Source organism: Drosophila montana, unplaced genomic scaffold (genome assembly GCF_035044405.1).
Source record: "Drosophila montana isolate Dmon_TW-CO22-7 unplaced genomic scaffold, ASM3504440v1 contig_2481_1, whole genome shotgun sequence".
NCBI lineage: Eukaryota > Metazoa > Arthropoda > Insecta > Diptera > Drosophilidae > Drosophila > Drosophila montana.
The window spans coordinates 554795-579430 of record NW_026997351.1 but is presented as its reverse complement, the minus strand read 5'-3'; the positions used below and the strand labels follow the sequence as shown (position 1 = coordinate 579430).

Below are 24636 nucleotides of genomic sequence, written 5' to 3'. Positions count from 1 at the left end.
GTTTCATTTTAGATCGATATTTATTTAGTTTTTTTATATAACAAACATGCTCAAGAAAGTAGGAAATCAACATTAATTTTTGTTGAAAAGGTTCCATTTAAAAGTGCATTCATTATTTCACAATATTCCTATTAGTTACGCTAGCTTGTCAGCTCGATCAGGTCAACATGCACTTGCTACTGCCGTATAGCCGCCCCCTTCCCCCTCCTCCTACCAACCCGCCCAGCCCGCGCACATTGGGCGTGCATCTCTGCGGTTTTTTTTTTTTTTTTTTGGCTGAGTTCCGTTCGATATTCTGACACGTACACGTTTCGGACAAAGCATTTTCAGAGCTGTCGTTAATGGAACTGGGCACCGGCAGCATGAGTAAGCGCGAAATTGGCACGCTGCGGCGAGTGGTAGTTGGTAGTTGGTACTTGGTACACCTGGTACACTACCTATCCACGGTTACCGGTGCGCGGGTACGCGCTATAAAGCCGCCGATCGCATGTGTCAGATATGACGACACACACACAGACGCGGAAATGAACGTGTGTGAAAGGGTTGGCTGGGTCAACAACATACCGTCAACCGTCAAACAAACTATCAACAACAACTTCATCATTACGACGTCAACATCAACGTCATAAGCACATTTAACTAATGTTGTTGCTGTTGTTGTTGTTGTTGTTGTTGTTGTATATCCAAGCCCAAGCTATCCAACCATTCCACACATTTTCACAGCGAATGCCGCAGCAAATGCATTCCACAAAATTGCATCGGTGCAAAAACAACAAATGAACAGCAACAGCAACGACAACAACAACAAATTGTTAACGAAACCCAAAACCTCAGTTGCAAAATATTCACAATATTGAAGCTGCAACAATTCAATCGCAAAGTCGCGCACGTTTCAACGATAAAATGTAAAGCATAATAAAAGAAAATATAAAAAATAATATTAAAAAAAAAACAAGATTTAAAAAAAATACAACAAAAATGTAGCAACAACAAATTATAACGTCAATTTCTGATATGCAAAAGTTTTATGGGCCAATCTACTTTGGAGGAAGTTTGTTTTTAGCTGAGCGCTCCTTGCATAAGTTTTAATTCCACAGAATTACGTGTGTTTGAGAATTTCATTAAATGTTGTACATATTTATTATCAATGAAATATGCTTTATGGGGGGCGTCTCTCTTCAGATAGGAAGCCTTCCAAGTTTGCGTGAGTAATAACGCGTATTCTTTGCGGGAATTACTTTGTGGACATTATGAATCACTTGCGAGCATATCGATAAAGAGAGTTGGAAGGTTTCTAAGCTTGTTGCCCACTTTTAAGTGGTGTTTCTTTTGTATAAAAATACACACATACATGCGTACATACATACATACATACATACATGCATATATACATGCATACATACATACATACTTACATACATACATACATACATACAAACATACAAACATACATACATACATATGTACATACATACATACACACATACATACATACATACATACATACATACATACATACATACATACATACATACATACATACATACATACATACATACATACATACATACATACATACATACATACATACATGCATACATGCATACATGCATACATGCATACATGCATACATACACACATACATATGTACATACATACATACATACATACATACATACATGCATACATACATACAACAAATAAATAAAAAAATCAAAAAAAAAAAACACTACACTTATAGCTAAGCATAAAAACTGCAGAGCCTACTTGAATTCTTGAGAATCGAGGAGTAGAGCACTTGGTATAATTTCGTTTTATTTAAATTTGCAGCATAGCGACAAATAAGCTTGGTCTGCGTTTGGACTTAGAAAACAAACATGCATGCATACATGCATGCACACACTAACACACACACGCCCACACATACATACACACACACAAACACAGACACATATATAATACTTATATCACTTCGTACAAAATACTTGTACTATATATAATTATATATACATTCAGTCAACTGTGAGTAAAAACTGAACAAATTGAAAATGCTTCCCATTGTGCAAGAAACTACAAAATAATTTAATTCAAATCTACAAAATCTACAATAAATTCTATCAAGGCTGGACTGAAATACTCTGTCTTTTATAGCTAGCTTAATAAAAGCACTAATATATATTTTAAATATACATTAATAATAACAAATAATTAATAAATTTGCAATTGCTTTGGGAATAGAACAATACTCTTAAGAATTAGCCAAGAGATAATCAATTAATCAATCATAAGTAAATTGAAACTTTCAGAAGTTAGAATTGTACAAAAATGGAAATTGTCAATTTCCATAGTGAAACAATTAACTAGAGTTAAATTTTACAAAATATAAATCTTCTGCCTTCTTCGAAAAGAATCCTTTTTTGCGTCCAATGCGTCTGGTTTTAAACTTTCCATTTTGTTAAAAGAAACTTTTTCTTATCGTTGCCAATTTTTGAGTACTTTTGAATGTACAAATTTCATATGCATTAATATTTTATTTTTGCTTTAATTAGAAAAACATCTGGAACTGTTGGGGATTATTTTTTTTTTTCTATTAGACTGCTAATTGGCAATTTTGACTGCACTGTAAAATGAAACCGATCAGACGAGGTATTCAACTAGAGACTGAAAACTATGTGGAAATGCTTGAGTCTAGAGCACAAGTGGAGGGAGGCTTACAAATGGATACTGTGTTAATATAGTTAAAGCTTCTCTCCGTTTAAGCCAACTGCTGCAAGATCTGTTCCCATAATGTCTGGCAACGAAGCGAACTTTAGCCTCACCTTCACCTTCACCTGACTATGGACATGCACTTGACCCAATGCATGTCAATGGAGCATATCGACGACACGCTGGAAGTGCCTGTCCCCCGCCCCGACTTGAGGTCTAACCAGCGATGCGTAGCAGCGACATATGAAGATTTAGAAGAAAGTGGAAGAAAAAACGAAGAATAATGCAAGAGGTCGAGTGTTACCTAATATTCACCTTGAACTCAAAGTAAAAGGTAAAAAACAACTCAATTGATTCGAATGGAAACCAAATTGGAGAAGACCAAAACGAGCAGCAAATTAATTAGAATGATGATAATACATAAATTGAATGCAGTTGTTGTTGTTGTTTTCATTGTTATTATAATAATGGGTGCGTTGGGGCACGAGGCGGGCAGAATATGCACGGTTTGATGGCGGAGGGGATGAGTTGTGTGGGTGCGACAAGGTATGAGCCAGGCAGAACGTGTAGGGTTCGGCTGGGTTAGGTATGAGCTATGAGGCAGGCAGAATATATAGGATTTGGATGGGAGGTCATGAGCTGTGAGGCATGAGGCAGGCACAATATTTAGGATTGGGGGAGGGGGGGCATGAGTTGTGTGGCGTGGCGCTTCCGTTGCGTTTGGACTGTCATTAGGCGGTAAATATTAAAAAAAAAAAAAAACAAGTTTTTTTTGTTATATTTTAATGATATATTACCGGGGCAACGAAATGCAATTGTTGTTGTTGTTGTTGTTGTTGTTGTTGTTGTTGTTGTGGTTACATGAGCTGCAGTGCATGCAACAACAACAACAACAATGAATCGGCAGCAAGTGAAGAAGAAGAAGCGCTGTAACGGCGCCTGGCACGCAAAGGGCAATTCTGGGCGCAGTTCTATGCCACGTTTGCAGTTTGCAGCTCGACAGGAAGTTTGTTTAATTAATGTGTCAGGCACTCGAGAGCTCGGTTTCGAAACCAAATTCGAATCCTGTTCACAATAACTGCACACACACACACACACAATGCAGCTGTCTTTCTGTGTGTGTGTGTGCGACCATCCCAGCTAAACAAAACAAACAGGGAAGCATGCTGTTATCTGGCCTGCTAGACTAAGTAATACCCTGTGTTTTGTTGTGCTCTCTTGAGCTCTTCTCTAAATTATAATGCGATGCTCTAACTTTTAAATAACTTCTGTGATTATTTTGTAAAAATATGGAATATTAACCAAATTCTGAGAGCACAAAATAAACAAAATATAAATTAATATATTTATATAATATAAATATATATTATACAAAAAATTTAACAGAATCCTAAGATCATAAGACAAATAATATCAAAATTAAATTTGTATAATTTGTTGGTGTTCAAATATGCACGATTTATCGACTTTTATCGACAAATATCGTTAATATTAAACACTAAATGACATCAAGAATTTATCAAATATTCAAACTATATTAAATGGGGCATTAAAATTTGGTTTTAACATGTTTCCATAGAGTTCGGTTGGGTAAAAAAATGGCATACATGTCCAAAAATTGAGCTCTTAGAATTTACATAACCTTGAAAATATTGTTTAACTAAATCAAATCTGAAAAAATATAGATATATATAGTCTGATCAGGAATTGCTACATCTGTAGGCTCGGCTGTCCATTATATAATATCATAGCCCACCTTTTCGACAACAGGGTATAACAAACAAAACCAAACAATAGACAACAAACAGCACACACGCCGAAAAGAACACAAAGTCTGAAGGTAGACAAGGGGAGACACGTGCGTGACCAAAATAGATACTCAATTAGTGCAGCAATAAAAGTATTGTAATTGTAGAAGATACCAAAAGACCAGGTTTTCGTCCAGGGCATTCATTTGACTCGCACTCCCTGCAGCGGGTGTAGCAACCACAGAGTGCAACAACATCGTGCAATCGTGCGGCATGTGGCGTGTGGCAGGCATGCAAATAGATAATACCTAGCTACCGACCCAAAAAAAAACCAATCAAAGCAAAATAAAAACAAAATTTTTTATTTTTTACAGGGCAGCAACACAGCCAAATGCAGTTAACAATGGGCTATTTGGGTTGGCTGGCTAGATACACTATTTTTGAGAAGCGCATATGCCCGATGTATACCCCACATAGGCACTAACATGGCATATCCATTGCAGCTTGACAGTTTGTGACAAATCGAAAACGTGAAACAAATAACAATTATTTTCGCTTCAAGAGCTGCAGAAATTATGGAAAATTAAAATATGAACAATTTATGGAAGATTAAAATAAAATATGTATTCATTTTATCGTCAGGTACGTGAAAGTGATTATAAAATTAATATTTAGTATATCTTTCAATTTCAATCGATTTCAATATTGATTGTTATTAATTTCAATATAGATTGCTATCGGTTTCAATATCAATTGTTATCAATTTCGATATAGACTATTGTCGATTTTGATATCGATTATATCGTTTGCGATCGCGATTGTTTGATTTCCATAATGCTTGTTATCGATTTCATGCAAATGATGCTAGTTATCGATGAATGAAAGCAAACTTGATTAAATAGGAGAGTCGAAAAGTCTCTTGTTCTCATAGTCTCTGAGATTGACGCCAACGAACACAGACAGATCGTCTCGGCTGCTGATGCTGATCAAGAATATTAATACTTTGTTTAGACAGAAAAGTCTCCTGCTACATGCCATATACTTTGCAATCATACCCATTTTCAGTGTGTACAGGGTATGGCAAACAAACAACATAATAAAATTTTATGATTTACAAAGAAATGCTTCACAATACTTAACAAATTTCGTGACACTCTAATAATATATTCAGTATATTTGAATGAGGTTAAAAGTCGCAGCACAGTAAATACTTGAGCTTCATTATTTTTTCGTAAAAATTCAATAAAGATAAGAATTGTTTATGAGATGGAAAATACATTTTTTCTTCTGTTTTTCATTTGACCAGCACAGCGAAATTATAAATATTTATTTGCCTAAGCAATTTGCAATTTTCAACAATTTCTAAACAATTGAAAGTTTTGTTTTTAAGCGCAAGCTCAAGTATTATTTAAGGCTTAAATTCAGAGAAGTGTGTTTATATGGTCATAATCCATATCAATTACTGCTGCTTATTTTCATCAAGTATTTTGGCTGTAATCAATTTGTTAAGTTTCATTTTCGATGCATTCGACGCCGAGAAAAAGAGCTGTATTCAATTTGATGTTGTGGGCGTTTTGATATAAAATTGTCTGCTCCGTGGGCGGGCAATGAATGTTGAAAATTATTTTCAATTACAAAGCAACCGAAAAATAAAGTCAAACTCCAGATCGAATTCGGGTCGGAGACTGAGACTGAGACTGAGACAATAATTCAATTGAATTTCGCGCCTAATTTGGTCAAGCGGCATGAATCAACCCAAGCTTCAAGCTTGAAGCTGGAAGCTTGAAGCCAGGCAGCCGGCAAGCGTAGGCCACAACAATGCAATCATTATAAAGATATGAATAGGAAAACGAATGCGAACAACAACTGTCTGAGTCTCAGTGCACGAGTGTATGAGTACAAGTGTGAGTATCTACATATATAGCTGGATATTACACGACAATGCCAACTATTGGACGCCCCTTTAATGGGGAATGACGCACTCGCAACTCTCTATGTATGCCAGATATACTCAATAAGTGTACATATATATGTAACTATTATAGCTATATGTATAAATATATGCCATATGTTGTGCCTGTTGGCCTGGCAACACAAAAACAAAACACAGCCAACCCTCGTGAGTCTACCAACTAGCCAAGCTGCCTGCTGCCTGCTGCCAAGCGGCTCACATTTTGTCAAGGTGGGCGCGAAAATTAAAACGCAATTGATTTTTTATACCCTAGAAATAAATGCCAAGACATGTGTATGCGCTAGGTCGTTGCATTTAGTCTAGTTCAAATTGAAAATAAATAGAAATTAACAAAAAACAAACTAAAATTTAAATTTAAATTTAAAAAAAATATATGATAAAATCTCTTGAGCTTAGCTAAGAAAAAACTAAAAAAAACAAACAAAAAATAAAATATATCATGCTCACATATTTCAAAGCTATTAAAAGTCTTCTTTTGAAATGAAAATGAAAATTCCCTCACAATTTTTCAACTCTATACAAACAGAACGATATTAATTATATTATATTTTTATATTGTATTATATTATTATATTATATACAATTTTATCAACTATTAACAATAAATATATATCAATATTTATCCCGAAGACACGCAATATTTCGTTCCACAAATTAAAAACGAAAATATCTTTATTTTCCGTAGTGTCATATAGTCGCGCATTGTTTTTATGTTCTAACGTGTTTATACATATTTCTTGAGCCTCCATTCTATTGCATTGCACGGAGGTGGATTGACAGCGGGGTGAGGACTGGGGGGGGGGGGGGGGGACTTAAATGGTATACCATTATGGCATTAGTCCCATAGCTATAATTGGCTTGCATTCTGAGCCAAACGCTGCGGAATTTTGAGGTTAACAGCAAGGAAAGCCTTGAAGTGAGCCAAGCAAAGGGTTCTACGCTTTGAATATTAAAAACTAAAACTTATATTTCTGTTATTATAATATTCTATTATAATGCAAATTCTATGCTTCTAATTTATGTAAAGAAATAACATATTTAACGACTTTTTGGCTATATTTATAACAAATTGATAACTTGACTCCAATTATATTTATTGTTGTTTTATAAAAATATATTTAATACAATATTTTAAGTTTGGTTTTTCAATTTGCCTGGCTGCTTCGTGGCTGGAGAGCGGGGAGGAGGGGCGGGGGAATACTGCGGGGCATTGCTGCTGTGCGCAAAACCAGTTTTCGATTTCCGGTTATGCACATGAAATTGTTTATCTTTTATAGTTGCCGTTGGCCAATTATCAATAATGCTGCAACTACACCTTGCAACAATTTGTTGAATTCCAGCTCGATACTCTTCCAAAAAATTCTTGAGAAATAGCTGAGTAGATCTCACGATACAGAATTATTTCTTCATAGGGAGTGTTAGATATTAGAAAACGCACTTCGAATGCATAAGATCAAATTTATTTAACTAACATTTAAAAATATATATTTTATCTTTATGGCGATTCGATCTCCAAACTTTGTGCACCTATACTCTATGCCATATATCCTATATTCAATATCCTGTATCCCATAACCTATATTCTATATCGTATACCATATATGGTATATCCTATATCCTTTACCCTATATCATATGTCCTATATTCTATATCGTATATAGTACATCGTATATCCTACATCGTTGTCCTATATTCTATTTTATATACTCATAATATATCTTACAACCTATCCTATATTCATTCCCATATCTTATATTCTATATCCCTTATCTTATACCCTTCATCCTATATCCATCTAACGATGCCCCTATTTCACAGTCTTTTGCTTGGCATAAATCTGACCGATTCCAGCGCAAAATAAAACAAATTGAATTGGTTGAAGCTTTCCGCATTGCAAGCGACCAATCTCTATGGTTTAATATAGAACAAACAGTGTCGGGTTTTGTTTTCTTCATAATTATAATAATTATTATTTTGGCTAATTTGTTAATCTTCATTTTTAGAATGAGTGTGTGTGTGTGTGTGTTTTTTGTTGAACAGGTGTTGAGTTTTTCCAATCGAACGTGGGGCCTAATTAGAGCGCACGTTAAATGCGCTACAATTAGCGTGCGCAAATTTTCAAATATTTAACTGGCAAAAATATTTTTGCGCCAGCGTCGCCAGCGTGTTCCCATTGAACATTTAGCTCTCACTGTATTTGGTTTTAATACCCTTTTTCCATATTTCTTTTTCTTTTGTTGTTGCCATGACGAAATAATTTACAAATTGCGCAAAACAGGTTTTGTTTTTTTTGCGAAGTGGCCAAAAGAATTCACAACAACAACAGAAACAACAACTGAATGCTCAATGAATCTTTTCCAGCTGCCGGTTCGCGTCCAGAGCGATTCCCCAGACGGTTCCCTGTGCCAAAAACAAAGTTAAAACTAACAACAACAACCAAAAAAATGAAAACAAACAAAACAAATGACTCAAATGGCACGCCCAGCAACCAGTTGGCCAGTTCTCCAGTTCTCCAGTTGTCCAGTTGGACAGTTGGACAGTTGAACAGTTTTCCGGCCGCCCAGTTGCCCGGCTGATCGGCTGCCCAGTTGAGCGCCGGCGATAAGTCGATAAGGCGTGAAAAACGCCCACCGAGCGCACAGAGACAATTCCAACTGAGCTCGCGGAGACGGCAGAAAATTGATTAAACATCATGCGAATTTATTATATAATCAATTTGAGTCGGCCAAATGTGGTTTACACTCGTAGAACTTGATTATATGTATTTACGATGTTTTAGGACATATGCAAATGTATCATAATACCCTTTCAATTTAATTGAAGTTACGAATTTTTGTTGATACTTTCATTTTATATTATTTTTTAAGTTAGTTATATTATATTATATTCTTTTAATTTATCTAAAAAACAATAAATCAATTTGATGCTAATCTATGGACTTCAATGAGAGTTATATTTCTAGGGGACTCGGATTTCGGTTAAAGAAGGGCAGAAAATATATTCCATGGCAGCTTTTTAAGGTTTATTGCAATCTCTTCTGAGTCTAGAACAAAACTATCCAGCTAGTTTTTGAGGGAGCTGGAAGAATTGGTATTGGAGCCTTTGAGTACTTTTCTGTTTCTCTTTGTTGAACTAAAGATAAAAGTCTAGGATCTATAATAAGCACATGAAGCACAACTTTGCCTATGGTTCAGGTTAAGGTTCAGTCAATCATCTCCTACCCCATAAAGTACATATATTCCTGATCATGTCCGTCCGTCTATCTGTCTGTTTCTATGCGAAATAGTCTCTCAGTTTTAAATCGTTCGGCCTGAAACTTTGCATAGGTCCGTCTTTCAGTTGCAGACAGTACATATGTGGGAACCGGCCGGATCGGAACACTATATCATATGGCTGCCATATAAACGATCGATCGAAAAGAAGGTTCTTGAATGATTAACTTCTTTGTTTATCATTTCATTATGCTCTATATGAAAAATCTCATCCACATCGGGAAGAGAGATCCGTCGAATTGTTGGTTCCTATATGGCAAAATATTCTATTTCCCAAGAGACTTTTATCAAAGTCAGCATTTACGAGCTTCACAAAGGGTATTAGATCTTCGACGCGCCCTCGGCTCGCATCCCTACTTTCTCGCTTTTCGTTTTTACTTAATATCTCTCAAATTTGAAGCATTTTAATTGCCTTAGCTCGTTACTTACAGTTTTGTAATAAATCGAAATACAAGAGTTTGTAATGAGTTGCATTTGCAGCATGCCAAAGTTGATTGCAACCGCAGCACAATTGGCCCAGTTGCAATGCAGCTGGGATTGGATCAGTTGCGCATCTTTGTGGAGTGTGGGCCAAATACCGAGTGTGCAGATATAAAAAAAATAGCAGCTGCGAAAGCGAATCCGAATACGAATACGAATCCAAATCCGAATCTGAATCTGTTGCTGGCAAACGGGGGAGAGAAACTGTTGCCAACGGGTATCAACATGCTATGTGCGAGAATTTGAAATCAGAGCCAAAGTTTTTTTTTTTCATGCTCTTGTTCTTTTTATTATTTACTTTTTTGTTGATGTTGCAATTTCTGTGCCGTTGAGGCATTAAATTGCATAATTAGCAAGTTCGCCGCGAAGCGAAGCGCTCTCGAGCTGCGGATAGATATACGTAGAGCTGTGTCTGGGTCTGGGTCTGGGTCTGGGTCTCTGGTCTCCAGTCTCCGGTCTCTCGCACACACGTGATCGCGAAATGGAAAGCGCCGTCTTATCTTCTATGTTTTTTTTTTTTTAGAGCTTCGCATTTACAGCTGACACAGTTTTGGCGAACGACTAGAAAACAATTGAGAGTGTGGCAAGTTATTTGCCAAGTTCACACGTTGCACAAAATGAATACAAGAGATTGTCGCAGTCGAAAAGCCAAAGTTTGAATCGGGCATGTGAAAGGCAACCTTAAGAACCGCAGATTATTTTTTTTCTTGGTCTGGAATCCTGCTTGATTTAACTTTGATGAAATTCGATCTGCGTGTGGCATGCGAGAAGGCTTCAGATCAATTTTATAGACAGGCAAACATGGCCATAACGAATAATATTGTTGGCCTAATGAGGAATCGTTGGCATCGAAGATAACTCCTTCTGCCTGTTACATAAAGTTATGTACATTTAAAATGTTTCCTCGGCATACAAAGAAATGAAAAAACAATTTATTAACCGGAAATACCGAGACACCAAATTTGTATAATAGCTTAATCAGCTCGAAAGCCATCATCATCATCATCATCATCGTCATCATCATCATGATCATCATGATCATGTTGATCATTGTGATTAGCATAATAAAAATTGATTTGATTTCCCCTTGGGAGCATACATATATATATTTTTCATGTCTTAGAGTGGAATGCATTTTTGATTAATTACAAGGCGCTGGCCCTGCCTGCAGCCGCCCGGAACCCTTGCCCCAATCAGAACCCTATACCATTTGTCTTCTTCTTCTGCTACCCATACATTACAGCGCGCCGTGTGTACCTGTCGTGTTTCTTTGGCAGAAGGTTGGGCCCCTAATTTGGCTGCCCCTGAGAAGTTAAGAAGTTGAGAAGTTGAGAAGTTACGAGCTGCTCTTCTCGGGTTCAAATGAGTTCACAATGCGCTCTGCGCCCGCTGTCTTTGGTTTTTAAAGGTATTTATTTACTTTAGTTTTATGCTTTTTATTTGTATTCTGGGCTCTTCGTTTATGCTTGGCTTGTCTCTCAGTTCGTCTTTTTGATTTTGTTTGTTGTTGTTATCATTTCTTCAAGAAATGTATGTAAATACATTTCCATCTTATTTCATATACCCTCACCTGGGTTCTACCATTTTTTTGTTGCCATAAAACTATTCTAATTGGGTTCGCAGAGTAAGAAATTGAATTGAGACCAACAAAATTTCCATTAAAAGAACTTTCACTGTATTAATAAAAGCTATTGAAATAATAAAAAAAAAAACAAGGCTGCGAACCAGATTTGAAGCCAACCAATTCAAACTGCACATTCAAATTTAGATTTGAGCCTCAAACCAAATGATAACTTATTCAAAAATGATTTAGTTTAAAATTAAACACATTTTTTGCCTATTTTTCGACCCAGCCCCTTGGCTCAAGTATGTACAAAATTCTGTTCACGACCTTTAACCCAAAAGATACGTGAACCGAACTAACTACTTCTTAAGACTTTGCAGCCCTGGTCTAAAAGGGTATTTACTCTTCGACGCATCGACGAAGCCATGGCTTCGCCTTATAATTTTTCTTCTTAATTTTGGAGCGTTTTTTATTGGGTCGCCGCTTATCATTATTCAAATATTTTACCTAGACAAACGAACATTCCGATCTGCTCAACCATCTTTCAAATGGGCGATAACACTTACATGTCCACGGACACACACACACGCACACATACTGCCCATACACTTTCGACTTCATTTGGGTTCGGTTTTTTGTTTTTTTGTTTTGTAATTACAAACAACTGACGCTCAAGTGTAGCATTTCCGCTGTACAATATCAAAGGGGGGGATGAAAACCGTAGGGAAGTGTGTGTTGTCGAGAGGGGAGGGAGGGAATAAGTTACTCACCTTGCCGGCTGCCTTTTTGTAGCGTCGCGTGGCCTCGATGATCAAATCCCGGACGAGCAGCTCGCCGGTGCCGCAAGGCACCAAAATGCGAATATCGCCGAAACAAACGGTAACCTTCATAGTTTCGATAACACGTTCGATAACACTTTAATTAAATATATTAATAATGCACTTGTGTGGGGAATGTATTAATGCAGTTGCAGTCGCTTTTGTTGTTGTATTTGTTATTAATCTAGATACATTTTTTGCTCGTCTGCACGTTGTTGTTGTTGTTGTCTGTTACTGGCATTTGGCTTTGGCATCATCTTCTCCTTTCATCTGCTCCTCAGCAGCTGCGCACGATTCTCCCTGTGAGTGTGTGTATGTGTGCGTTGCTATTCATCTAGCTGGACAGTGTGGCACATGTGAGAGCGAGATGGCCTGCACTACACACGCTTAAAGGACTTTGGCGTCGCTGCTACGGCTGCGGCTGCGGCTGCGCACTTGACAGCAGCTGTACACACGACGGGGAAAAAAGGTTTTTTTTGTTCACCTACCACCAGACAGAAAGAACTATCGCGTGTGCGTGTGCGTGCGCACACACATGTGTGTGTGTGTGTGTGTGTGAGAGCGCCGCTTTGTATTGTTTTATTTTGTTATCGTATTTTATCTCTCGCGCTCTCAATGCAGGATGGCCTGTTCTCGCTCTTTTAGTTGTTGTACGCTTTTTGCTTTGTTTATTTATTTAGCATATTTCACTGCATTTTCTGTTAACTGTTGTTGGTGCTTTTTGTTGTTGTATGAATCACACGCGCAAAACGAGTTACAATAACAACACAGCACACACAAAAAATAAGGCAAACAACAGGCCAAGATCATCGGAAACGTCGTAGCCAAACGCAACAACAATAAAAAAAAACACGTTAGACAACAACAATAAATACCAGCTGCACCCCGCGAACTGCAACGGCAATTGCAACTTTTGTTGTTTCACAAAAAAATGTATTAAAAAAAACAAATTGTTTGCTTGATTTGCGTTTTTTTTTTTTAGCAGCTTTTAGCTTTTATTTAAGAGTTAAATTGTCTCTTTTACCAACTGGTGGCACACATATTCCGTTCGATCATTTTTCGTCGCACCGTTCGCAACGTCGTTTCGTGGTTATCTTCGCTTTTGTAAGTAAGCGTCGTTTCTGCTTTTAATTAACTTCTCTTTTGTTATGCTTGCACCTACAGTTATGTATGTTTTGCATTTGCACTTGATTCGAATACGATTCTACACAATTATCATTTAGTGGTTCTTAACGTGTTATTTCAAAAACAAAAACAAAAAAAAACAAATTCTTTAGCGTTGAACATCGCGCTGCGCTGCGAACGCTGTCTCCGCGTTAAATGCCAACAACAACTAGCGAAGGCTGGCAACATCGGTTTATCGATGCACCAAACTATCGCGCATGCCGATTTAAAATACGATAGTTGGCACATCGAATGCATAAATTTAATATTGTTACCAACTGTTACCAAATAAATGTGGGACGTCTGCATACACGTTTAAAGTTCAATTTTACAATCCAAAATTGAGGTAAGGGTTTACTTGTTTGTATTATCGCATTTTAAATGGTAATGTTGCCAATAACACAATGATAATTATTGCGGCCAATTGAGCTCTTTAATTGCTACAATAAAAGTATCAAAAATCTTGCCGCGCAAACTTGTGACCAGTGTAACAATGCAATTTTGAGTGACCATATTTCAATCAAGACTATGTAAGTTATCGAATATAATTTTAAAACTCAAACGATGCATATTCTAGGCAACAACAATTATTCAGTGTGACCGAAGTCGGCAAATACAAAAATTCTGTTTGGCCACCGCAAGTAAAAACGAAACTAGTTGCGAATTTACATATTGGCCAATATAAAAACGATATTCGTCTACTAATTGCTTTTATTTGATTTTTTTTTGTTTTGATATGGCGGAAGCTCGCTCTGGCGCAGCCTACAACTACAAGACACTGCTGTAAGTACTTGAGAGCAAGCTGCGTGCGGCTAACAACTTGCAAATTTCAGATGCACCAACATACCGGAACTTTTCCTTGACAAATTTGTGGCGCGCACGCATTTCAGCCGCTTTGGCAACCTGGTGAACTTTGTGCTGCGGCCCAGACGGATGACCTGCACGGTCAGCTATGCCAGCGAAGCTGAGGCAGCCGTTGCACTGCGCGAGGGCAACGTCTACAACGGACACGAGTTCGAGATGAGCTACGCAGAGAACGAGAGCGCGCCGGCACAAAAAACAGAGGAATGGGTCGATCCCGATGTGCAGGCCGAGCTGAGTGCCCTGAGCGCCGGCTGGCGCAACGAATATGGTGGCACTAAGGTGGCGAGCGCAGCAAAAGCAGCTGGTGCCTTTGGCGCGCCCAGACCCGTCGCTACGCCATCGGGCGGCAATGTTGAAAGGGAGCGGGAGCGAGAGCGCGAGCGGGAACGAGAGCGAGAACGAGAACGGGAACGTCAGCGTGCACCCGCGCAATACAAGGCGGCCAAGCTGGAACTGGAGGCGCTTATGCGCAAGCCGGCTCACACCAGCGAGGAGAAGTATCGCGTGCTGGACGCCCGGGATAAACTGTTGCGCCTGAACCAGCGACGTGGCACAACGGATGCACAGCGTCTGCAGGGCCACTGCCCGGACATGTGTCCGGAGAAGGAGCGTGTGCTGCGCGAATTTCAACGCCAGGTGGCACTCTACGAGCTGAAGCCGGGCTCCGATGAGCAGATCTGCCATGAGCTCGCCCTGAAGCAGTATTCGCGCAGCAGCGCCGATCAGGAGACACCGCTGCCGCACGAGCTGCGCGCAGAGCAGGCGCTGCACATGACTATGAGCTATCTGATGCACGAAATCATGGATATAAGCGAGCAAACAGAGAACCTGGGCGATTGGTTTCATTTCGTTTGGGATCGCACACGCTCCATACGCAAGGAGATCACACAGCAGGAGCTGTGCTCTCTGGGCGCCGTCAAGCTGGTGGAGCAATGCGCACGCTTTCACATACACTGCGCTGCCCGCCTGGTCGCCGAAGATCCCAGCGTCTTTGATACGAAAATCAATGCCGAGAATCTAACGAAATGCCTGCAAACACTTAAATACATGTACCATGATCTGCGCCTGAAGGGTGTTCAGTGTCCGCGCGAGGCTGAATTCCGCGGCTATATTGTCCTGCTCAATCTGGCGGATGCCAACTTTCTCTGGGACATTGCCCAGCTGCCCGTGGAGCTGCAAAACTGCACGGAAATACGGCGTGCCATTCAATTCTATTTGGCGCTGCAGGACACGAATTTTGTGCGCTTCTTTCAGCTGCTGCGCGAACCGGAAACAAGCTATCTGAGCGCCTGCATCCTGGTCACCTACTTCATGCGTCTGCGCATTCTCGCCCTGCATCGCATAGTGCAGGCCTATCGAGCGCCACGCAAATATGAGTTCTCCTCGCTGCCCGTCCGATTTATACGCCAGATGCTGCTCTTCTCAAGCGATGCGGAGGCCATCGAATTTGTCGAGTGCTGCGGCCTGAACGTGAACCAATCGGGCCGTGTGGAACTGACGCGCATTCACACGCCGGAGCATTACAAGCTGAGCAGACAGTTCAAGGTGAGTGCTCTGAATCCGTCGTTCAATAGAGCTTTCACTGTACGCTAGAGTCGGGCATGGCATGCCGAAGATTTAATTGCCTTGCGTCTATGTTGTGAATATACTTAGTCAAATTCAATTTGCGTCCATTTGTGTCCGATCTATTCCGTATGTTCCTCATGTTTTGACAAACTTTGCTCTCGCTCTAATTGGTATCAAATCTTTCACTCTCTCTCTCTCTCTCTCTCTCCCTCTCTCCCTCTCTCTGTCTCTTCGGTGCAGCTGGTGGAATCGAAGCGTCATCAGAGCGTTGGCGAATGCATTTGCGGCGAGCCGCTGCCGCCCAAATCGCTGTACAAAAATCATCGGCCGCACAACAGCTTCAACGAGCAGGGCTATCTTAAGAGCAGCGCCTGGACGGCCAGAGACCAGCTGCCCAACAGCGTGGACCTGGAGGAGGAATCGAGAGCAGCAACAACATCAACAGCAGGAACAGCAGTAGCAGCAGGCAACACAGACGCACAGATCGCAAGCGGCACGCAGAGCACAGGACAAACGGATAATCTGTTCAAGGTGCCGCTCTTCTCGGCGCCCGTTTCGCCGAAGATCAAATCAACGACGCCGCCGCCGCAACCACAAGCGCATTCACATCCAGCACAACAGCTGCTTTCGACGCCAGGGCAGGCGAGCCACAACAAGGATTACAGCCTGGATATGCTCCAACAACATGCCGCTGCATTTACAAGCAATATATTCGGGGCACAGCCCAGCCAGAGTTCCGGCATTGGCTTTAGTTTTGCAGCCGCCGCCGCCACCGGAGCAGCGTCGCAGCCGGCGCAATCAGCAGCAGCAGCGGCGGCTGTGGCGGAACAGCAGCGCCAACAAAAGGCCGCCGATGATGCCAAACTGGCTGCACTGCAGCAGGCTATAGCGACGGCCAAGCAGCGCGAACTGGAGCTGCTCGAGATGCAAAAGGCCAAGCTGGAGCAGGCGGAACGCGCGAGACGCCAGCGCCAGCTCGAACAGAGACTGGCCAAGGAGGAGCAACAGCGTCGAGAACAGCAGGCGGCAGCAGCCGCAGCCGCTGAAGCCGAGGCGCAACGTATGCGAGTGGAACGCCAGGCGGTGGCACGCGAGGCCCAATGCAAGCAGCTGCTTAGCGAGCTAATTGACCAGCAGCTGGCGTCCATGTGCCAAGAGGAATGGCGTCTACATCGGCATGCGCTGGACATGTACGACACGCTGCTGAAGGAGCAAATCGTTGAGCTGGTCAGGCGGAGTCTGCTGCGCGCCGACTATGAAATGGGCCTGATGCGTCACTATTGGCGACGCTGGCGCAATTATCGACGTGTCCAGCAGCGCAAGGAGGCGCTGTTTGCGTGCCTGCCGCTCAGCTTTGGCGGCGAGTCGAGCCAGCGATTGCTGGACATGCGTACAGCGGAGCAACCTTTGCGCCTGATGCGTCGCTATCGCCAGGGCGAGCCCTGCGACTATCGCCAGCTGCTGGCGGGCATGGAGGATCAGTGCTGGCTCAAGCTCGACCTGTGGGAGCTGCTTGCCCGTGCGTTCCAACAGCAGCAACATTTCACGCCCGGGGCCCGTCACTATTTCAAGCTGTTGCTATCGCTGCCCGACGGCAGTGCGGGACTCGTCATGGAGCATGCATTGGATCGCGGACTGCTGCAACAGCCGGTGCAGGGCGCTGCTCAAAACTCAGGCACCGGCGCCGCCTCCGACGCAGCCTACATCAATGGACTCGCGCACGGCGTGGCGCTGTGCGTGCACAAGCTGAAGGGCAGCACGGAGTCGCATTCCAAGCAGCTGCTGGCCAATGCCGATGGCATCGTTTGCTTTGTGGATGCCAAACAGCTGCTGGAGGCGCGCCACCGTTTGCACAGCCTCGTGCGCAACAGCGGCTGCGGCTATGTGGCGCTCATCGTGCAGCAGCAGGAGACGCCACAGACGCTGCTGGCGCAACAGCTGCAGCTGGAAACGCTGCGGGCTTATCGCATCTACGACTGCCGGACAATGGCGCGCGGCAAACAGAAGCTGCAGCTGGTGGCCCTGCTCCAGTGTGCCGCACAATTTCTGGCCAAGCAGCCGCATCGCAGTCGCGGTCCGCTGCAGCAGGCGGAGATGCGCGAATGGCTGCATTGTCATTTGGGCGACGAGCTGTTCCAGCGGCTGCGCGATGCGGCGCAACGGGATGCGACCATTGGCAGCCGCTGTCGCCAGTCGCCACAGTACTGTGCCCAGCTGTACAATGAGGCTGTGCATCGCCTGCAGCTGGTGGCGGGCGAACAGCTGGAGGATCGTCCGCAGCTGCCGCAGGAGCTGCGCTGCTATGTGGAGCCGCTGCCGCCGCAGACACCGTTGCCCAATCGACTCGAATACTTTGTGACCGGCTGGCAGACGCGTCAACAACGTGCACAGATTGTCCAGCTGCTCGAGCAGGCCAAGCTGCCGGAGATGCTGCCGCTGCCGGCCAGGCAGCGGGACATTTGCGAATGGCTGCTGAACTATGCCCAGCTAAGCGAGGAGGAGTCACTGGTGGAGACGGTGGCACTGCGTGCCATACAAACGCTGCAGCTGCAGATGCGCGCCGGCAGCCCCAACTATCTGGACATTGTGGAGATCTTTGCCAAGGAGCGGCTGCAGCATATGCTGCGCCGCAATGCAGCCAAGCTGCCAGCAGCTGTTGTCTATAGGCGCCACACCATGCAGCGTTGCTTCGAGTCGCACTGGTACTTCGACTGGCAGGCAGCGGAGGAGCCAACGGGAGCAGCACTTGTGGATGATGAGCAGCAGCAGCGGGAGCAGCAGCAGCAGCAGGAGCAGATGTATCAAGCGGAGGCAATTGAACCGGAGCCGCTTAGCTTTGAGCAAGTGCTGCAACAGGCTCAGGCCGCGCTGGACAAATGCCAGCAACAGCGCTTTGAGCGCAAGACATTAAGCGTCCTCAACGAACCGCTCGACAAGATGGAGCGCACCATGAAACGCTGCGACCGACAGCAGCATCAGCATCATCTGCACCAGCACCAGCAGTATCATCGCCAGGAACGACAGGCTGAAAACTGGCCAGCGCGGCAGATCATCAAGCGACAACGCCTCAGTTCACCTGCCGATGAGTGCTCAGCTCTGTTGGATCGCACCGAGCGTCTGCTCGATGTTAGCCAAACGAGCGAGGAGCGCCGCCTTCAAGTACTGCAACGTGCCAATAAGTTTCTATAATCGCTGCCGCAATTAGTTGTATTATACAAGTTTCGAGATTCGTCATAAATTTATATAAATTGTCACTTTAGAAACGCGAATTGTTTTCGCTTGTGTAGTGTGCTAGAAATTCGATTTTGAATTTGGCGCCAAAATAGTTTGCACTGCTTGCAGTTGCTTATCCTCCATTTTGAACACACAAATTATAGGTTGTTCATTATTTTTAATTAAGCAACGCATTAGGCATAATCCTGCAGGGCGACCATCATTCGCATTTGAGCTCGAATTCAAAATTGGCGCCATAAAGTATGCATTGCTCGTTGCACAGTTGCTTAGCCTCCATTTTGAATACACATCAATTATAGGTTATACATTATTTTAACACGCAACATGTATTGGACATAATCTTGCAGGGTGACCATCATTCCCAATTTCGAAATCAAAATTGGCGCCAAAAAGTATGCTTTGGTTCGTTATGCGACACTTGTTGCAGCGCTTGCTATCGGTTAGAAGGTGCGTGTTATCGTTATCGGTTTTGGGCAACTTTTTGACAGTTGCGTTAATATGGAAGGAGGTCATGTAGGCCCTGATCACTTTTCATTCTCCAGTCTCTCAGTATTCATATCAAAATTATTTTAACAGTACAACAGACAAAATTCAATTTAAAAAGTTCCACATTTTCATGCATTTATCAAAATTAAAACGCCGTACAAATTGAAGAATTACCCATTGTTTGCAATTTACAGAATTTACTGGAATGCAAAACGTTATAGTTTTTGTGCAATCTTAGCGGAAAAGCGATATATTTGCACATAATTATCAAAACCTGCGACAATTGTCTAGTCCTTCCAAAATACAAGTCGCTTTATATCGGAGCCAGTGGATAAAGCTTAAAGCAAACAACAAAATGAATAATCTGCCAGGATTTGGTTCATTGCGAATGCTGCCCATCAATGGGGGTGAGCTTGCCCACCAATCATAATATATATATCTATATATATATATATGTATATTTATTGTTATATGCTGGTTCCCTTTTGCAGCACTCAACCGCTGTCAGATTTGGCAACGCGCCCTGTCCAAAACGATAAATACCCAAAACTCTAGCGAGGGACCCGTCTCGGCCATTTTGTCAACGTACAGATCTGTCCGCTGCCGTCTCATGCGCAAAATGTCGGTGGCCATGATCCGACGTCGCTCCAGCCTGAACTTTCTGGAGAAGAAGCCCATCGATGCCCAGAGTGTGGCAAATGCCGGGCATGCCCGGCTGCCAGTGACAATGCGACACTATCCGAAGACGCTCGCCCAGAAGCGTTCGAGCATTGGCATCGAGCCGCCGATGATGATGCCGACGTCGAACGTGTGGGCCAGTTTGCATGCACAGCGCAGCTTTGCCACGATGAGCGACAGGCTGGACAGGGCCAAGGCGACGAAGCGGCCCAAGACTTTGACGGAACGCCCGGTGGTGCCCACACTGCATCTAATTAGGCCGGAGGAAGCCACCAAGCTGAAAGGTATTGAGAATGGCGACGCAACGCACAGCATTTTGAGGTCTTCCAAATTGACCAAGGAGTCGCCCCCGCTGCCCGTTCCGCGTCTCGCGGGGCCGACGCAAAAGCTGCTGCCAAATCCAGGCAAGGCTCAGCCATCGAAGGAGCGTCCCATGGTGCCCATACTGCGTTTCTTTGAGAATAAGGATCACCTAGACGCAGCCGAGACATTCCGCAGCGTCTCAATCGGGCCCAAGCCAAACGAACACCGCCGCCTGGCGCCATTCCTGCCACTGCGTTGCGAGGCTGACTCAGTGGCCAAACGTCGAGAGGCACAAAAGGATTTCGCACTGAGACGTTCGAGCAGTGTGCAGTATCTGATGGCCAAGCATCCGTTGATGAACAGGCTACGACCGCCAGCATTGTCGCTGCTAAAGTCCAAGGAGCTGTCCCAGAACGTGGAGACCTTCGAGACCCGCCTGCGGGCATTGCGCACAGCGCAGCCCCTCAAACTGAAGGTGCCATCGGCGGCGGACATTGATTGCTTGACCATAACACAAAAGTACAGGGGCTACAAGGTGCCGCGCCAGCCGCAGGTGCAAAACACATTCGGGCGCATGGGCAAGAAATATGGGCCCAAGCAGAGTTCCAAGTCGGCCACAATGGTGCTGCCCAGCATTAAGGCGTACAAGATGACGCTGCCAGAGAAGAGCACACGGTCAAAGAAGCCCCGATATCAGAAGTCTGCCCGCAAGCAGTCAACAAAGCCAAAATCATTCAAGCTGCATTCAACCAGAAGCAAAACTGCGAGCAAAAACAATAACAAGAGCCAAATGACGACGGTGATTAGCAAGCGCCCGGAACGGGAGAATCTGAACACCCTGCTGGGCGATCTGCTGGACAACAAGAAGCCGCCGTCGCGGCAACAGGGCGACAGCATTACGTTCAATAAGATTTCGCCGCTCTTTAAGCTGGTCACGACCAGCGTGGAGGGACGCAGAAATTTGCACAACAGGCGATTCGAGAAGCAGCTGGAGAGCCCACAGCTATATAGGCATCCGATCATCAGGAACATCAGTCAGTCGCCGACCGTTAATCGGCGCGCCATATTTATGAGCCAATCGGCTGCGTATCGGGCCAAAGCCATATTGGAGAACAAGCTGAACATACTCTTGAGGGCCGACCAGGACGAAGACGACGAGGAAGAGGACGAGGACGGTAACTAAAGTACTGGCAAAAAACAAATAATTAGAATCGGAAGTTATAGGCGAAACTATTTTGTTTAGAATAACAATCGTGCATAACGGATAGACAACATCAATTTCGTCATTTTCAACAACACTTGCTATAAATTCTGGTTAACTAACAAATTTACACTATTTCATATGTTATACAAATGTTTTACGAAATTCTATGTGCCAAACGTTCAATTGTATATAAGATAATATAAGCGTTAAATCGAAAATTGCCTGGACTTTACTCTTCACTTAAAAGAATGTAGAGCTTGTAGCTGGAACTTCACATACATTTTATAGAAATATTTCATTTGCTCATTTCCGATTCTTCCTATAGAGCACTTGATTCACATATATACATATGTATCTATATCACATATATAATATATGCATCTTAAATTTCGGCTTGCCGAAGATAAAGCTTCTTTCCCGTTTAAAATATCTCTGAATGTGAGTTTACCTCCATCTGGAAATTCTTACAAAAGTTTTTCGCGAATTTTCCACACTTGCGTGGGGAATTTCATTTTTTTGCAATTGTACAAAAATGTAGCTATAAAACCTAGAAACCAATTGGATTAATTTTCAACAACTATATCCATGAAATGCCCATAGATGTTTCTGAGAAATTCCTGCAAAAATTACACTTATTTTCCTCATATTTCAAATGCAATTCAAAATGCTAGAAAGGCACAGACAGAGAGAGAGAGAGAGATAGATTGTGTACTGTGACTAATCGCACACACACACACACACACACACACCTACACTCCTGGTAAACATGTTTATCAAAATTGATTCCTTTGTTTACCTCGCCTGGTCACACCATTTCACCAAAACAAGCATTAATTGGCGCAGCAGCAAATCAAATGAAAACAATAACAAAAACAAAGTGTCGCACGCGATGTTTGCAGCAGCACCCCTTCCTCATCCCTTCCCCTGCTGCAGCATGAATCAGGGCAACTATTTCGGGACGCAGTGCGTCGTCAAAGTGCAAGCTCATCCATTCTCAGCGCTCACGTGTTCCGCACTTTTTGGCAGCCGCCCAGCGAACAGAACATTTCACAATTCGATGCAAAATTTACGACAATAATAGAGGGAAAAAACATGAAATTTACTATGCTGCAAAAAGGGAAATTTTAAGGTAACAAAAAAAAAACAAGGAAATTTTCTTTTTGTTGTGGCCAAGGACGCCGCCAGCGGTGTTTTTTTTTGTTTTTTTTTTTTGTTTTTTGCCAAGGAGTTGGGCTGGCGAACGCCGTTGCACGCATTTCTATTGAACAATTGACTAAATTAAACAATTTGCCGTCTGATTAACAATATCCATATGTAAAACTAATTGAAACAAACAAAAAACCAAGGAAAGGAAAGAAAAAACAACGTCAGCTCAACATTTTCGCCATCAATCGATGAGAAGATAATTTGTGTTGTTTTTTGTGTTCGTTTTTCTAGTTGTTGTTGTTGATGATGTTGTCATTTATTGGAGATGATGCTGCACCTTGCACTGTCGCAGCGCCTCATTGAAGCCCTCGCACAGCGACAGATCGGACTGACCTTGGGCGCATTGCAGGAACTGTTTAATTTCCCAGGCGCATGCACCCTGTGGCTCATTGGCACCCTGTGCCGGCTGCGCATAGTATGGCTGCTGCTGCTGTTGTTGTGGAGCTGGCGCGGCAGCGGCTGGCGCTGCGGCCTCCTTATCGCCAGAGCCGCTGAACATGGACGTCAATCCATGGCCGACGGTGTGGCCAATCGCCGAGCCAACGGCAACGCCTCCGGCGGTGGCAGCCATTTGCTGGAACATCGACGGCTGCTGTGGTGCCGGCATGCCAACGGCGCTGGGTGGCGCGGCGGCCATGGGTGCCGCTGGTGGTGGCGCGGCCCGTGCGGGCACTTGTGCCTGTGGTGGTGGGGCGGCGCGAGCCTGCGGCGGTGCGCTGCTGTAAAGCAAAATGAACACAAATCAGATATATACACACTTTCGTTCTTGTTGCTGTTGTTGTTTCTGTTGCTACGCGTTTGAACTTTGCTCGTTGCATAGTGTCCGTTTCCGTGTTTATCTGTTTAAGGGTTACGTAACGCCTTGTGCCACGGAAACTTCCAGACGTCGCCTTAAATTTTGACAAATCACATTCGCATTGACAAAGGCGCACATAATTGTGCAACACATCGCAGTTTGTTGCAACAGTTGCGTTGCAGTTAGGAAAAACACGTTGTTTTATGTCTCTTGCACTTTTTGTCCAATTGGATTTTCTTACGTTTACAGGTGCATTATAGCACGCCACTTACCGTCTGGCTGATGGTGGGGGGCTAGCAGAACGTCCACGTCGTACCATTTTGTTGAAGTTTTCTTTTATATTTTTAATTTATTTTAACCCGAAACTAACAAGTTTTTTAGTTATTTACGAAAATTTAACTGTGTTGCTGCGGATGATTACTTTGCTTTATAAAGTTCTTTGCACAACTAGGGTTGTATGTGGGTAAGCATCGATGTCTGAATTTTATCGATGATTTCAGTGTTGGCAAGTGCCATAAAGACGGCCAATTAGCAAATATGCGATCTATCGATACATTTTCGATCACTATGGCGCA

At 43.0% G+C, this 24636-nt stretch overlaps 4 protein-coding genes across 5 annotated transcripts in view; 2 read left to right on the top strand and 2 right to left on the bottom strand.

Moving 5' to 3' along the window:
- The window catches only part of baz (bazooka), a 52523-nt gene extending 38677 nt beyond the window's left edge, over window positions 1–13846 (bottom strand). The window contains exon 1 of the mRNA XM_064682606.1: window positions 12513–13846. Coding sequence (XP_064538676.1) covers window positions 12513–12632 — 120 coding nt within the window. The 5' untranslated portion in view covers window positions 12633–13846. The remainder of the gene's footprint in view (window positions 1–12512) is intronic.
- A 465-nt stretch (window positions 13847–14311) lies between these two features.
- On the top strand, window positions 14312–19417 carry xmas (RRM_XMAS2 and SAC3_GANP domain-containing protein xmas). Its single transcript, XM_064682608.1, has 3 exons — window positions 14312–14507; window positions 14558–16133; window positions 16395–19417. The coding sequence occupies exons 1-3, from the start codon at window positions 14461–14463 to the stop codon at window positions 19341–19343; spliced, it is 4572 nt and encodes a 1523-aa protein (XP_064538678.1). The 5' UTR covers window positions 14312–14460; the 3' UTR covers window positions 19344–19417.
- Window positions 19418–19921: 504 nt separating this feature from the next.
- Window positions 19922–22277, top strand: LOC135428484 (uncharacterized). Its single transcript, XM_064682527.1, has 2 exons — window positions 19922–20281; window positions 20366–22277. The coding sequence occupies exons 1-2, from the start codon at window positions 20230–20232 to the stop codon at window positions 22036–22038; spliced, it is 1725 nt and encodes a 574-aa protein (XP_064538597.1). The 5' UTR covers window positions 19922–20229; the 3' UTR covers window positions 22039–22277.
- A 987-nt stretch (window positions 22278–23264) lies between these two features.
- On the bottom strand, window positions 23265–24514 carry Chchd2 (Coiled-coil-helix-coiled-coil-helix domain containing 2). 2 transcript variants are annotated; one of them, XM_064682322.1, is made up of 2 exons: window positions 24334–24514; window positions 23265–23981 (listed from the first exon to the last, which is right to left on the bottom strand). In XM_064682322.1, the coding sequence occupies exons 1-2, from the start codon at window positions 24378–24380 to the stop codon at window positions 23522–23524; spliced, it is 507 nt and encodes a 168-aa protein (XP_064538392.1). In that variant the 5' UTR covers window positions 24381–24514; the 3' UTR covers window positions 23265–23521. The 2 variants fall into 2 exon arrangements, with proteins under 2 accessions (XP_064538392.1, XP_064538391.1); XM_064682321.1 differs by having other exon boundaries at window positions 23267–23984; window positions 24334–24512.
- Window positions 24515–24636: the final 122 nt, after the last annotated feature.